Here is a 16,567-nt window from a genome sequence, read left to right on the forward strand (position 1 = left end):
GGACCGCACCACCCGGTGGCCGGAGGCCGTGCCCTTGGCGTCGACAACGGCAGCCGATGTCGCGCAGGCTTTCATCGCCACTTGGGTCGCCCGGTTCGGCGCCCCCTCAGACATCTCATCCGACCGCGGCCCCCAGTTCACCTCGGAGCTCTGGGGGGCGGTTGCGCAGGGGCTCGGGGTCCGGCTGCACCGAACCACTGCCTACCACCCCCAGGCTAACGGCCTGTGTGAGCGATTTCACCGCTCATTGAAGGCCGCGCTCCGGGCCACCCTCCGCGACGGCGGCTGGGTCGACAGGCTCCCCTGGGTCCTGCTGGGCCTCCGGACGGCGCCCAAGGAGGACCTGCGCGCATCCGCGGCGGAGTTGGTCTTCGGGCAACAGCTGCGGGTGCCGGGCGAGTTCCTCCCCGACTCCACGGCACCATGGTCCGCGGCACAGCAGCGCTCCGCTCTGCAAGAGACCGCCCAGAGGTTCGCCCCGGTGCCAACGGCATGCCACGGGCACCCACTGACGCACGTCACCCCGGAGCTTCACACGGCGGAGTACGTCTTCGTCCGCCACGATGCCCATCGGACACCACTGCGGCCCCCGTACGACGGGCCTTTCCGCGTGCTGGAGACCGGGGCGAAGCACTTCACCCTGGACATCGGCGGTACTCCTGACCGCGTTTCGGTAGACCGCCTCAAGCCGGCCCACCTCGATGTGGACCATCCACCGCCAGTGGCCCGACCCCCACGTCGGGGCCGCCCTCCTGCGGGCGGACCCCCGGCACCGCCCAGCCCCGCCACCACGCCGCCCCCCGGTCCTGCACCCATCCCAGGGGCAGCCAGGCGCATCCCACCTGGCATCCCTGCACCCCGGACGCCGCCGATCGCCAGGGGGCGCTTCGGCCGGGTCATTCGTCTGCCCCGCAAACTGGCCCTCCAGGTGCGCGGGAATTCTGGGGGGGCGTGTGTGGCGGACACAAAAGCCCACTGGCGTGGTGACATCATTCCGCGCACCAAGTGGGCGGTGGCCACGCCCGAGGGGTAGGCGTGGCCTCATGATATACACCGGGCGCCCAGCCCGGACTCGGAGCGGGCCAGTGTTACAGTGAGCTCCTGAAATAAAGACGCTTGTAAGTTACTGCTTGTCCGCTTCCTCCTTGCTCGCAAGCAGCGCGCGTAACGCCGCGCTTTACCCCTTCACTTTTTCCACATTTTGTTATGTTGCAGCCTTATGCTGAAATCGTTTAAATTCATTTTTTTCCCTCATCAATCTGCACTCAATACCCCATAATGACAAAGAGAAAACAGGATTTTAGAAAGTTTTGCAAATTTATCAACAAGAAAAAACTGAAATATCACATTGACATAAGTATTCATACCCTTTGCTATGACACTTGAAAATTTAGCTCAGGTGCCTCCCATTTCTCTTGATCATCTTTGAGATGTTTCTACACCTTGATTGGAGTCCACCTGTGGTAAATTCAATTGATCGGACATGATTTGGAAAGGCACACACCTGTCTATATAAGGTCTCACAGCTGACAATGCATATCAGAGCAAAAACCAAGCCATGAGGTCGAAGGAACTGCCTGCAGAGCTCAGAGACAGGATTGTGTCGAGGCACAGATCTGGGGAAGCCTACAAAAAATATTCTGCTGCATTGAAGGTTCCCAGGAGCACAGTGGCCTCCATAATTCTTAAATGGAAGAAGTTTGGAACAACCAGGACTCTTCCTAGAGCTGGCCGCCCGGCCAAACTGAGCAATCGGGGGAGAAGGGCCTTGGTAAGAGAGCGGTGACCAAGAACCCGATGGTCACTCTGGCTGAGCTCAGAGATCCTGTGTGGAGATGGGAGAAACTTCCAGAAGGACAACCATCACTGCAACACTCCACCGATCTGGGCTGCATGGCAGAGTGGCCAGACGGAAGCCTCTCCTCAATGAAAGCCGCTTGGAGTTTGTAGAAACGCACCTAAAGGACTCTCAGACTGTGAGAAACAAGATTCTGTGGTGTGATGAAACCAAGATAGAACTGGTTGGCTTCCGTCTGGCCATTCTGCCATAAAGCGTCACACAGTTGCAGTGATGGTTGTCCTTCTGGAAGTTTCTCCCATCTCCACACAGGATCTCTGGAGCTTCAGTGGGCAATTTAAAATGGTGATATTTCCACAAAGTATTACTTTCTTCTGGAACACAGTGTATACTTGAAAGAAATTGGGATATACTGTAACCATATTTGGCCTTGCTAGGAAAATACTGTAATGCTTTTGTGCTATAAAATGCAACAGAAATATCATTTTCCACAGAGTGATGTTCACTGGGACACACTTGCAGGAAATAACAAATTAGTGCAGCAGATAAACACAAAAATTGTGCATTTTATGAGAAAAGCATGAAATTTTTAACATAGTTAGTGCATACCATAAGGTTTATTTTCAGATGTGGAGGGAAGTCAGATTTGACCTCTGAGAACCGTGAGAGGTCAAATCCAAAATGGCCGCCAGTCCACCGAGTCTAATGTTCAAACGCGCTTAGTTTTGGAACCAAATAGTGTAGAAAAACATCATAGGTGTCATTTCCAACTAAATTGGGGATGCCCAGAGATGAATGATGCTTTCAATGAACTCCTAGGCATGCCAAGTGAGGTCAGTGAAGGCTCAATGTTACTGCTAGAGCGATTTGTGGTGCTGATGTACGATAGAACCAGTGAGAGCACGGAAGTGAATGATGCCAGGAAACAGCTCTTCACACAGAAGTGTAGAACTCTAGAGAACATTCCTCCAACCCAGGCAACACTCAAGCAGCACATCAAGCGCACTTGCTACCAAGCCAACTGTTGTAACCAGGCATTGGTCATGGATCCAGAGATGCCAGACCCACCTGACTGGGGCTGGACAAAGGAGACAACTGGATGGCAGCCTCTTTGGACCACTCTTCCTGAAGCATCAAAATGGTGCCATGAATTGATCGACTGTGGCTGCAAGAAAGGGTCCTGTGGGTCTGGGACACTGCAAGTGTGCCAAAGCTGCATTCAAGTGCACTGCACTGTGCTTCTGTTCTGGAGACTGTTAGATTTAGATCATTACCAATTTTCATCATTGCACTTGATTTAATGTAAGCTTTGGTAGACATACTTGGTTAACTACAGTTATTTTTTCAGAGGTTATTGCATCATTCCTTGCAGTGTAAACACTTTTTTTTCATCATTTCTGGTCTTTGGGTGTTCTGTACCTATCCCTGTACCTGAAAAAATTAAGTTTTAAAAGTTCAAATGAACATTTTCCAATAGCAGTTCCAACTGCAGTATCATAAAAATAGGTATTTAACGTAATTTGACCTTGACCGTGACCTAAATGCATGTCCTTGAGTTCTGGCGATCTCAAAAGTATCACCAAATGAATTGGCATCCCCAATTTAGTTGGAAATGACACCTATAAGCACGTTTGAATATTAGACCCGGTGGACTGGCGGCCATTTCGGATTTGACCTCTCACGGTCCTCAGAGGTCAAATCTGACTTCCCTCCACATCTGAAAATAAACCTTATGGTATATACTAACTATGCTAGAAATTTCATGCTTTTCTCAAAAAATGCACAATTTGTTAAAATATGAGAGCTTATCCGCTGTACTCAATCTACTCTCACCTAATGAATGTCCCCCAAGTGGCTAGGATTTCCAAAAATTAAACCCCATGCTCTTTCAGCCAAAGAAAGCTGCGTAAAGCAACAAAGAAAAGCGACCCATGGTAAGTAAGCCCTTTGTGTTTCAAACCCTACCCTAGTTCCTCTACAGCTGCAGATATTCACAAGTAGTATATACATGAGAATCCCAATGCTACATGCCTCCATCAGCCGCCGGACAGGTTTCCTCACTTGTTGGCGAGTTATCAGTGGCAGCGTATACAGAAACGTGCAAAATGGAGGCTCCCAAGTAACCCAGCTATGCTATCGCACCTTGTGAAGTTCCCTTCTGCCCATTTTTGACGATACCGGATGCTCACGACCAACATTGAACTCCGCACACAGTTTTTCCGCCATTGCTCTCCTGTACCACATTGCAGTCCGGAATAATGCCCGTGCATCAAGCTTGTGAGTTTGCGCTGCTGCTCACTGTTGCGTTTCGATGATGACATCTTTCCTTTTCTCCCAGGCTGACGTCACCTTTGAGACAGTTCCTTGTGACACCTTAGCAATTTCCGCAGCCTTTGTTGCTGAAGCGGCTGTTGCTACAAAAGTGCAAATCTGAATCAGTGCATGAGTTTACGACGGGGATGAAGATGACATTCCCAACATTCGTTTAACTCGATTCAAAATGGCGCAGTTTTGCTTGTTCCTCCTCAAGCACATGGCAAAGAACCTTGAGAGTCCAGCGCTCTCTCTCCCCGCCCTTGTTCTTCCACAGGCTGTTGCATGAAATTTTATCTTTTTTTATATTACTCTCTTTTATAAGTCTCTAAGCCTGGTGTTGCCTTAGTGGTTAGGGTGCAGGCTTGTGATACCTAGGATGCTGAGTTCGAATCCCGGTCGGTCAATCACTGAATTAACACCAGGGGGGTTGGCTCAGCCTGTCATACCTTCCGAGGTTGGCAAATTGAGTACCAGCTTGCTGGGATGAATGATCACGGTGTGTACCCCGATTTAGAATAGGTATCACTGCGCATCCTAAGAGGCGACCAAGGGTGGGCGTCAGGAAGGGCATCCGGCCATAAAAACATTACTTTAAACAGGGAACCATGATTGTCATGGGGCCCGCAAGGCTGGCCCCTGCTCTGGCGGGGAAAATGGCCTTAAAACGATCATTCATTCATTCATTCTTTTATAAGTCTCTATCATTTCAATTGTGAAATATGCAACAACATTTTTTTTTTCTAACAAAAATAGTTGAAACTTTTGTTTTATTTATTTGATTATTAATGTTAATTTCCTTTATACCGTATATGACTCCAATCTTCTCCTGCCACTCCTGGTGCCATTTGACCAACACGCTCTGCCACGCTTATCACCACCGCTTCATCCATGACGTGTATCAACTGGAACATCTTACCCTATGCAGTCACGAGAAAAAAGGACATGGGGAGAGTCAGGAAGTTTACCTCCGTTGATGCAGCGTCTTTTACACCACCTTATTTAACAAAGTCACATTAGTCATTCATGCCTTGCTGTTTGTGTCCTTTATGACGTTGCTAAAACAGTAAGTTTCCTCTTTGGAATGATTTTCAATTTTATTTGACTGCCAGACAGACAGACAGACTAAAAAGCAATCTCACTCCTCTCTGCGCATTCATGATTGGGCCAATTTCCGAGTCAAAGTACTGCGAAATTACAGGTTCGTTTTCCCATTCATGTTCCGATCCGTGTTCAAAATATAACATTCACTTTGAAACTAAGTTGTTCCTCAATCAAAAACTGATGTTTGTAGACAGGCAGACAAACAAAGCTTAAACTCGCTTTGGCTTCGCACGCGTGGAGTTATGAAGGATGTTCATTAGTTATCCGCACAGGTCGTGCACGTTCCACCGTACAATAAACGGCATCCATGTTTGAAATTGATGTTCACTTTGGACTATAGCAGTATGATCACTGATTAGAAATTCAATTTAATTCAACTAAAATATGCACTTTCACAGCACAGCACTGTAATTATCCTCATCCTTTCCAAAGGGATGGGAGGGACGATTGTAATTGGTATGTGTGTGTGTGTGTGTGTGTGTGTGTGTGTGTGTGTGTGTGTGTGTGTGTGTGTGTGTGTGTGTGTGTGTGTGTGTGTGTGTGTGTGTGTGTGTGTGTGTTCCAAAGCTTTCAGAGACCATTAGACCGATACACTTACTCAAATTACTTCACAAGTTACTAAATTATTTACTCATATTACTCAAATTACTTCACAAGTTATTAAATTATTTATTCATATTCGTCAAATTACTTAATAAGTTACTAAATTATTTATTCATATTCGTCAAATTACTTAATAAGTTACTAAATTATTTATTCATATTACTCAAATTACTTAATAAGTTACTAAATTATTTACTCATATTACTCAAATTACTTAATAAGTTACTAAATTATTTATTCATATTACTCAAATTACTTAATAAGTTACTAAATTATTTACTCATATTACTCAAATTACTTTTTTTTTTGTTTTGTTTTGTATACAGAATCGAGGCTCGTGAAAGAGCTAACATTTATTTCACAAACAAATCAACCAGACAAACAAAATATATAAAAAGAGGGAGCGGAAGACAAGATGGGGAGAGAAGGGGAAGCACACAAACATAACATTTGAGAGCAGGGAGATGTGTGGGAGGGAGAGGGCTTGGGGGGAGGAGGCGTGGGAAGGGGGGGGGGTGGGAGAAGTGTAAAACACAAGGACACCAAGGACTTCCAGGACAGAAGTTGGTATTTCAAAAAAGTGGATTTGGGGTGAAATTAGCGTGGGTAGAAAAGATCAAGGTTTTGGATGGGGGAAGATAAGAGATGGTGGTGAACAGCTGTTTTAAAGACCTGGAGGGTGGAGTGGGATTGAACAGAGTACTTAATAAGTTACTAAATTATTTACTCATATTACTCAAATTACTTAATAAGTTACTAAAATTATTTATTCATATTACTCAAATTACTTAACAAGTTACTAAATTATTTACTCAAATTACTTAATAAGTTACTAAATTATTTATTCATATTACTCAAATTACTTAATAAGTTACTAAATTATTTACTCATATGACTCAAATTACTTAATAAGTTACTAAATTATTTACTCATATTACTCAAATTACTTAATAAGTTACTAAATTATTTATTCATATTACTCAAATTACTTAATAAGTTACTAAATTATTTACTCATATTACTCAAATTACTTAATAAGTTACTAAATTATTTACTCATATTACTCAAATTACTTAATAAGTTACTAAATTATTTACTCATATTACTCAAATTACTTAATAAGTTACTAAATTATTTATTCATATTACTCAAATTACTTAATCCCTGGTGTTGGGCTAGCGGCTAGGGTGCCGGCTTAGGATATCCTAGGATCCTGGGTTCGAATCCCGGTCAAATCGCTGAATTAACGCCAGGGGGGTTGACTCAGCCTGTCCATCCTTCCGAGGTCGGCAAATTGAGTACCAGTTCACTGGTAATTCCCTGCTTGTCGTTAAAGGCGGCAAAAAGGGTTGGCGTCAGGAAGGGCATCCGGTCGTAAAACATTGCTTCAAAAAGGGGACCGAAAAACAACAACAACCACAGTTCCCGAAAAAGGCCAACCCCCGCTTGCGGGGAAAAATGGCCTCTAAAGGTGGTTTTTACTCAAATTACTTAATAAGTTACTAAATTATTTACTCATATTACTCAAATTACTTAATAAGTTACTAAATTATTTACTCATATTACTCAAATTACTTAATAAGTTACTAAATTATTTATTCATATTACTCAAATTACTTAATAAGTTACTAAATTATTTACTCATATTACTCAAATTACTTAATAAGTTACTAAATTATTTATTCATATTACTCAAATTACTTAATAAGTTACTAAATTATTTACTCATATTACTCAAATTACTTTTTTTTTTGTTTTGTTTTGTATACAGAATCGAGGCTCGTGAAAGAGCTAACATTTATTTCACAAACAAATCAACCAGACAAACAAAATATATAAAAAGAGGGAGCGGAAGACAAGATGGGGAGAGAAGGGGAAGCACACAAACATAACATTTGAGAGCAGGGAGATGTGTGGGAGGGAGAGGGCTTGGGGGGAGGAGGCGTGGGAAGGGGGGGGGGGGGTGGGAGAAGTGTAAAACACAAGGACACCAAGGACTTCCAGGACAGAAGTTGGTATTTCAAAAAAGTGGATTTGGGGTGAAATTAGCGTGGGTAGAAAAGATCAAGGTTTTGGATGGGGGAAGATAAGAGATGGTGGTGAACAGCTGTTTTAAAGACCTGGAGGGTGGAGTGGGATTGAACAGAGTACTTAATAAGTTACTAAATTATTTACTCATATTACTCAAATTACTTAATAAGTTACTAAAATTATTTATTCATATTACTCAAATTACTTAACAAGTTACTAAATTATTTACTCAAATTACTTAATAAGTTACTAAATTATTTATTCATATTACTCAAATTACTTAATAAGTTACTAAATTATTTACTCATATGACTCAAATTACTTAATAAGTTACTAAATTATTTACTCATATTACTCAAATTACTTAATAAGTTACTAAATTATTTATTCATATTACTCAAATTACTTAATAAGTTACTAAATTATTTACTCATATTACTCAAATTACTTAATAAGTTACTAAATTATTTACTCATATTACTCAAATTACTTAATAAGTTACTAAATTATTTATTCATATTACTCAAATTACTTAATAAGTTACTAAATTATTTACTCATATTACTCAAATTACTTAATAAGTTACTAAATTATTTATTCATATTACTCAAATTACTTAATCCCTGGTGTTGGGCTAGCGGCTAGGGTGCCGGCTTAGGATAACCTAGGATCCTGGGTTCGAATCCCGGTCAAATCGCTGAATTAACGCCAGGGGGGTTGACTCAGCCTGTCATACCTTCCGAGGTCGGCAAATTGAGTACCAGTTCACTGGTAATTCCCTGCTTGTCGTTAAAGGCGGCAAAAAGGGTTGGCGTCAGGAAGGGCATCCGGTCGTAAAACATTGCTTCAAAAAGGGGACCGAAAAACAACAACAACCACAGTTCCCGAAAAAGGCCAACCCCCGCTTGCGGGGAAAAATGGCCTCTAAAGGTGGTTTTTACTCAAATTACTTAATAAGTTACTAAATTATTTACTCAAATTACTTAATAAGTTACTAAATTATTTACTCATATTACTCAAATTACTTAATAAGTTACTAAAATATTTTCTCATATTCCTCAAATTACTTAATAAGTTACTAAATTATTTATTCATATTACTCAAATTACTTAATAAGTTATTAAATTATTTACTCATATTACTCAAATTACTTAATAAGTTACTAAATTATTTATTCATATTACTCAAATTACTTAATAAGTTACTACATTATTTACTCATATTACTCAAATTACTTAAGTTCTTAAATTATTTACTCATATTACTCAAATTACTTAATAAGTTACTAAATTATTTATTTATATTACTCAAATTACTTAATAAGTTACTAAATTATTTATTTATATTACTCAAATTACTTAATAAGTTACTAAATTATTTACTCATATTACTCAAATTCAGCCAACTCATTCCATACCTCCACAGTTAATTATTCCTCATCTACACCCAGGGGGCCAATGGTGCCGGACTGAATCTGGTTCATTGTGGCAACAGCTGGCAGGGTCTCCAGCCAGAGTGGGCCCGGCATTGTTGGTCACCTGGGCAGATCATGACGGAGCTGTTGACGTACGGGATGGGCATTTTGTAAAACACTTTCAAATTCTCATTTGATTGCATATAAAACTCATCATTCCTATCAACAATCCTTGCGTAAAGCTAAAACCACTTATAAATTGGTTGCTTGTTTGTCGGCTCTCAAATCAGGCTACGCAAATGGCTACAATTTGAACGTAATTTGGTAGAGTGCATACATCCGCCAAGCTGACCAATTTACATTTTGTATCCCACTGATAGGCCATATGTGCATCTGGAAGTTAAAAATCTAATCAGATTGTTCTTGTTGCCTACCCAACTCATCCACCAGGTTTTATTATAATCCGTCCACATCTTTTTGAAATATTGTGCTGTACATTTTGTGATATAAAATTTTAGTATCCAGGTCCGGATCCAGATCTTCACCAAAAGCTAACCATTTCTTCTTTGTCACACACCCAACCCATCCACTAAGTTTTGTCCGAATCTGTCTATAACTTTTTGAGATATGCTGCTCACAGAGACGGGTAAACAGACAAATAATGGTGAAAACATAACCTTCATCCACCTTCAGTGGTGGAGGAAATAAGACAAAAACGAACCTATACTTGTATTCGAATCTTAATATGCTCTCAATAAAACTTGATCAATTTGTATCCATAAAATAAGAAATGTTTATTTCAGAGGATATATTTTTATACATTCAAAGCTCTTTAATCTTAATTTGTGAGGAGGAGGTTGGGAGATTCATTTTATAACAAGGTAATGATCCAAAACCAAACCCACTTCCGGTCTAGTAAAACAGCATTTGGAGATCAAGGTTACAGCTGGCGTGCTCCAAGTGTTAGAATGGCCACACCAGAGTCCTTACACGATTCCCATCAAGGCCTTACACGAGTCCCATCAATCTTTTCCATGATGACATGGAAAATAGGAGAACAAGGGGAACCCAAGTAACCTCAACGAACTGTGGAATGTACTCATACTACAGGATCTTTGACACAATATTCCTGCAAGAGTGCTTCAGATGTATCCAAGAAGCATGGGTAAAAGAGTGATGGCACTCAAGAAGGCAAAAGGTGGAGACACAAAGTATTGACTGACCAATACTGTTGTGTGAATGCCTTCTAGGGGGTACCTTTTCATAATATAGCAATATGTATTTCGCACATTGCATGTGTAATTGTGAGGTAATTTAAGTGTGATATAAGATATGCGTCATTTTATGTATAGAAAGCCCCTATCCCCAACCCCGCATCCCCGATAATTATGAATCCCCATGTGTATGTCTAAAACCGCCATCCTTTTGACAACCTTTTTTATGTTCTTCCCTTCGTAATCTGTATTTTATATCCCTCAGAACCTTCTGACAGGACATCAGGCAAGTTCACGTAGAAAATTTGCCAACAGGGTAAAGCTCGCCATAAGTGCAGGGTGAAAGGTCGGTGACAGGTTTGCCCCATTCACATACTGAGTACGGTCCAATAGCAGCCGAGTGGGGAAGGGATAAGTATGTCACAGATGCGAGTGGGGGCCATACCTATAAGAGGGCGTGACGCAAACGGCAGGAAGCCAAATGCACGCGGAACTTACAGCAAAGTTCCAGGTTGCAGTTCCAGTTACAGCAAAGTTCCAAATGAGACGCAGTTTGAGAAAGTCACCAATTTTTTGAGCAGAAGTGGGACTGTGCTCTGCAATTCTTCTGATGAAATATACTGTAAAAGTTGTAGAATGTAGATATTTACTGTCCATAAGGTTGCAGTATGTAAACTGATTGTTGGTAGCATATTGACATTCCCTGTAAACATTACTCAAGCAATCCTAATGAAATTCTCATCGCATTTATATCGGAGGTCCTAAGGAATCACTGGAGATTTTTGTTGAGCAATTTCAATGGTTGTTTTGCCTTAATGATGTATGAACTAATGTATGCATTGCATTCTTCTTCTTCACCCACAGGCTCTGCAGGCCTATAAGCTAGTTCTACCCTCTCTACTGCTTGGCCTCCTGTTTGCCTGGCTTCTGCTGGGGCTCTTCCCCCAGCTCCTTTGGCTTTTGCAGCCCCCTGCTGAAAGCCTGGTTTTGAACCCTGTGGCCCATCAGTTTTACAAGAGAGAAAAGCCCTTGCAAAATGAAGAACTTGAAGAGGAAGAAGAATTTATTCCAGTGGATACTGGACAAAGCCCAAGTACAGTGTGGACAATGCAGGCCTTTAAGTTGGGTCTCGGACTGCATGGCCGTGTTATCCTAAGCCGCCGACCACCCAAAGGCCCACCCCTAGATTTTCATCTCGGTTCCAGTACTGGGCTACCTAGGGATCGGCGACCTATGGAAGACCCATCTCAGGGATGGTCGAGGGCATCGTTGCCATGGGCTGATGAACAAACGAGTGATTGGAGGCCGAATGACGCAAGTCAGCAGACCAATAATGTCACCAGTCCGAGAGGTCTCAATGCAATTGGGTTTCAGGATTCTAGATTTCCAGACGCTAGGTCTCACGAGGGGCAGTCCACACCGAAGTGGCCGCAGGATAAGGTTTACAAGGACGTAATGCAAAGGTTTGAGAAGACAAATCTTCAGTCCGGTCACCTTGACTCAAACAATGCGTTGACCGAGAGGCCGAGAGAGATCGGCTCTCAGATCTACCAAGGATCTGAAGCAAGACGGAGACCAGGAGCTTACAACCGTCAGCGGCGCCATGCGCAGCGCTCATCGTTGCATCATATTCCTTTGTCTGTCTGTGACAGCAAAAGTTACTGGGTGGTAAACAAGGTAGAAGCGGCGGATATCAAGGGAGAAAATGTGAGCGTTTTGAGAAAAATCCGCATCGAAGGTTCCACTTTGAGGCAATACTTCTACGAGACAAAATGTCAGCAATCGCAGGGCAATGGCGGAGTTGGCTGCCGGGGAATCGACCGAGTGAACTGGCTCTCGGAGTGTCGAACTAGCCAGTCATTCGTCCAAGCTCTTACAAGGAAAAATGGCCGCAACCTCGGCCTGCGCTGGATACGGATTGATACGGCATGTGTGTGTGCCCTAACACACCGCGGCAGCAGGAGTTGAGGGTTAGCAAACCGGAAACTCACACTGTCGTCAGGAGCAGATGACCGTGTGTACGTAGACTACATAGGCCTCCACTCCAGGACCTCAACAACACACCGCGGCAGCAGGAGTGAACGGTTTGCAAACCGGAAACTCACACTGTCGTCAGGAGCAGATGACCATGTGTACGTAGACTACGTTGGCCTCCACTCCAGGGCCTCAACAACACACCGCGGCAGCAGGAGTTGAGGGTTTGCAAACCGGAAACTCACACTGTCGTCAGGAGCAGATGACCATGTGTACGTAGACTACGTTGGCCTCCACTCCAGGGCCTCAACAACACACCGCGGCAGCAGGAGTTGAGGGTTTGCAAACCGGAAACTCACACTGTCGTCAGGAGCAGATGACCATGTGTACGTAGACTACGTGAGCCTCTACTCCAGGACCTCAACAACACACCTCAGCTTTTGTTATACAGTCATACACCTCATCCAAGTTTTCTATTCACTACCCCTGTATATAGTCGGTATCTGAAAGACAGCTGATAAAATCGGAATTCTATTTCGAACTACGTAAAAGAGAATATTATAAGTATGAAATTAATTTTTATATGTTTGTATATTTGCAAAAAGCAGGGTCCAATTGTTACCTCAGGTCTTAATCCTCACCCTGACGTTGTTTATTGACATGTATTTGCTGTTAAATGTTCTTTTCCTTTAACCCAAGAGGATCATATAGAGAGTCTGATTTGCCAACATTGGAAGACCACTGTGCCCCCCTCATTCATCTGCCTCTTTCATCCCCATCCGAATCTCGGCATAGCTATAAACTGTCATCCTAGTGCTTCGCAGGTACATCAAACTGGGCGTCCTGTGCCCCAGCATCAGTTGTGGTGGACGTTAAAGGTACCATGGTGTCCTTCGCCAAGTGTGGGTGAGCTATCACTGGGCACCTTGGACAAATGACACCTTCGTCTTCTAACCTACAGGGGGCATTGCATCAGCGACACAGCTTCACCCCCAGCGAACGCTGCCACCCGCAGCCATGTGCAGCAAACGTAAGAAGAGAAAGAAGAATTCCCACCCATCCCGACTCCATGTCGACTTCCTCCGCAATATTTCGCTTTGCCGACGAAACCTTTTGGCTTAGAAGCACGGACCCAAGACCGTTGTCTAAAATGCTGACTCCCACATTGCCTCTTCGGAGGTGTTGTCTTTACCCCCCATTTTGTTATCTTTCCATTGATTGGCTATTGGAGTCCCACATCCCTGTGATGTGTCAGGTCATGCAAATCGAGCATTTGCTAAAAGTAACCCCAATGCCGTGTCAAACAGTACGTAGATGGGCCTACACCAAAACGTCTTGCTGATTGATACCTGACCCCAGCAATAGCGGACGGTTCTTGTGTGGCCAGGTGTTTTGGCCTTCGGGCCAGAATGCAGGTGTTTTTGGCTTTGTGAGCGCGTGTGTTGGTTTGACCTGCTTTGTATGACCATCTACTTTGGTCCTGGGCTGAAGTATTATGCTGAACTTGGACCTAATGTTTTTACTTTTTAATCTCTTCTTTTTTTCTGTAAGTCAGTGTTTCTCAACAGAGAAATGCATGTCCAACCGAAGCTTTTAAATGGCTGCATGAGATATCTGTCTCGCGTCTCAGAAGGAATGCTGATCAACCGGCCCTGATTTTTTCTGTCTTGCCTCTTCCCTTCACCTCCCCCAACCCTCTAGACCTCATAATCTGTACTCTTCTTCATCCTGTACCTCTAACCATCCTCTACACTCTACTCAACCCCATCACGATGTACAATTATGTAAGAGTGACAATTTATCGATCATGAGCGGAAAAGACATTTCAGAGAACTTTGTTTCAGGTCTTTTTGAACATTATTTATTAAAGCTTTTAACATCTCCTCTTTCATTTGTCTGTGTGCGGAACAAAAATGGAAAAGAAACCAATTTGAAGAGATCTAACAAGATCCAGGTAGAGGCCGCACACCACGTGCATCAACTTCAAACAAAGGAGGAGTGACCGTTCCTCCCAACTTCCTCCCAACTTGTGCCATTTCTCCCAACTTCCTCCCAACTTGTGCCATTCCTCCCGACTTGTGCCATTCCTCCCAACTTGTGCCATTCCTCCAAACTTGTGCCATTCCCCCCAACTTGTGCCATTCCTCCCAACTTGTGCCATTCTTCCCAACTTGTGCCATTCCCCCCAACTTGTGCCATTCCTCCCAACTTGTGCCATTCCTCCCAACTTGTGCCATTCCCCCCAACTTGTGCCATTCTTCCCAACTTGTGCCATTCCCCCCAACTTGTGCCATTCCTCCCAACTTGTGCCATTCCTCCCAACTTGTGCCATTCCTCCCAACTTGTGCCATTCTTCCCAACTTGTGCCATTCCTCCCAACTTGTGCCATTCTTCCCAACTTGTGCCATTCTTCCCAACTTGTGCCATTCCTCCCAACTTGTGCCATTCCTCCCAACTTGTGCCATTCCTCCCAACTTGTGCCATTCCTCCCAACTTGTGCCATTCCTCCCAACTTGTGCCATTCCTCCCAACTTGTGCCATTCCTCGCAACTTGTGCCATTCCTCCCAACTTGTGCCATTCCTCCCAACTTGTGCCATTCCTCCCAACTTGTGCCATTCCTCCCAACTTGTGCCATTCCTCGCAACTTGTGCCATTCCTCCCAACTTGTGCCATTCCTCCCAACTTGTGCCATTCCTCCCAACTTGTGCCATTCCTCCAAACTTGTGCCATTCCTCCCAACTTGTGCCATTCCTCGCAACTTGTGCCATTCCTCCCAACTTGTGCCATTCCTCCCAACTTGTGCCATTCCTCCCAACTTGTGCCATTCCTCCCAACTTGTGCCATTCCTCCCAACTTGTGCCATTCCTCCCAACTTGTGCCATTCCTCCCAACTTGTGCCATTCCTCCCAACTTGTGCCATTCCTCCCAACTTGTGCCATTCCTCCCAACTTGTGCCATTCCTCCCAACTTGTGCCATTCCTCCCAACTTGTGCCATTCCTCGCAACTTGTGCCATTCCTCCCAACTTGTGCCATTCCTCCCAACTTGTGCCATTCCTCCCAACTTGTGCCATTCCTCCAAACTTGTGCCATTCCTCCCAACTTGTGCCATTCCTCGCAACTTGTGCCATTCCTCCCAACTTGTGCCATTCCTCCCAACTTGTGCCATTCCTCCCAACTTGTGCCATTCCTCCCAACTTGTGCCATTCCTCCCAACTTGTGCCATTCCCCCCAACTTGTGCCATTCTTCCCAACTTGTGCCATTCCCCCCAACTTGTGCCATTCCTCCCAACTTGTGCCATTCCTCCCAACTTGTGCCATTCCTCCCAACTTGTGCCATTCTTCCCAACTTGTGCCATTCCTCCCAACTTGTGCCATTCTTCCCAACTTGTGCCATTCTTCCCAACTTGTGCCATTCCTCCCAACTTGTGCCATTCCTCCCAACTTGTGCCATTCCTCCCAACTTGTGCCATTCCTCCCAACTTGTGCCATTCCTCCCAACTTGTGCCATTCCTCCCAACTTGTGCCATTCCTCCCAACTTGTGCCATTCCTCCCAACTTGTGCCATTCCTCCCAACTTGTGCCATTCCTCCCAACTTGTGCCATTCCTCCCAACTTGTGCCATTCCTCGCAACTTGTGCCATTCCTCCCAACTTGTGCCATTCCTCCCAACTTGTGCCATTCCTCCCAACTTGTGCCATTCCTCCAAACTTGTGCCATTCCTCCCAACTTGTGCCATTCCTCGCAACTTGTGCCATTCCTCCCAACTTGTGCCATTCCTCCCAACTTGTGCCATTCCTCCCAACTTGTGCCATTCCTCCCAACTTGTGCCATTCCTCCCAACTTGTGCCATTCCCCCCAACTTGTGCCATTCCTCCAAACTTGTGTCATTCCTCCCAACTTATGCCATTCCTCCCAACTTGTGCCATTCCTCCCAACTTATGCCATTCCTCCCAACTTGGGCCATTCCTCCCGACTTATGCCATTCCTCCCGACTTGTGCCATTCCTCCCGACTTGTGCCATTCCTCCCGACTTGTGCCATTCCTCCCAACTTATGCCATTCCTCCCGATTTGTGCCATTCCTCCCGACTTGTGCCATTCCTCCCGACTTGTGCC

General features: G+C 44.3%; 1 protein-coding gene across 2 annotated transcripts in view; it reads left to right on the forward strand.

The window, feature by feature from the left end:
• LOC137438753 (uncharacterized) overlaps positions 1–14,342 on the forward strand; it is a 94,620-nt gene extending 80,278 nt beyond the window's left edge. For both annotated transcript variants that reach the window (XM_068134078.2, XM_068134077.2), the window contains one exon: positions 11,342–14,342. In XM_068134078.2, coding sequence (XP_067990179.1) covers positions 11,342–12,445 — 1,104 coding nt within the window. In that variant the 3' untranslated portion in view covers positions 12,446–14,342. The remainder of the gene's footprint in view (positions 1–11,341) is intronic.
• Positions 14,343–16,567: the final 2,225 nt, after the last annotated feature.

This window comes from Myxine glutinosa, chromosome 13, assembly GCF_964187855.1.
Source record: "Myxine glutinosa chromosome 13, kmMyxGlut1.1, whole genome shotgun sequence".
Lineage (NCBI taxonomy): Eukaryota > Metazoa > Chordata > Myxini > Myxiniformes > Myxinidae > Myxine > Myxine glutinosa.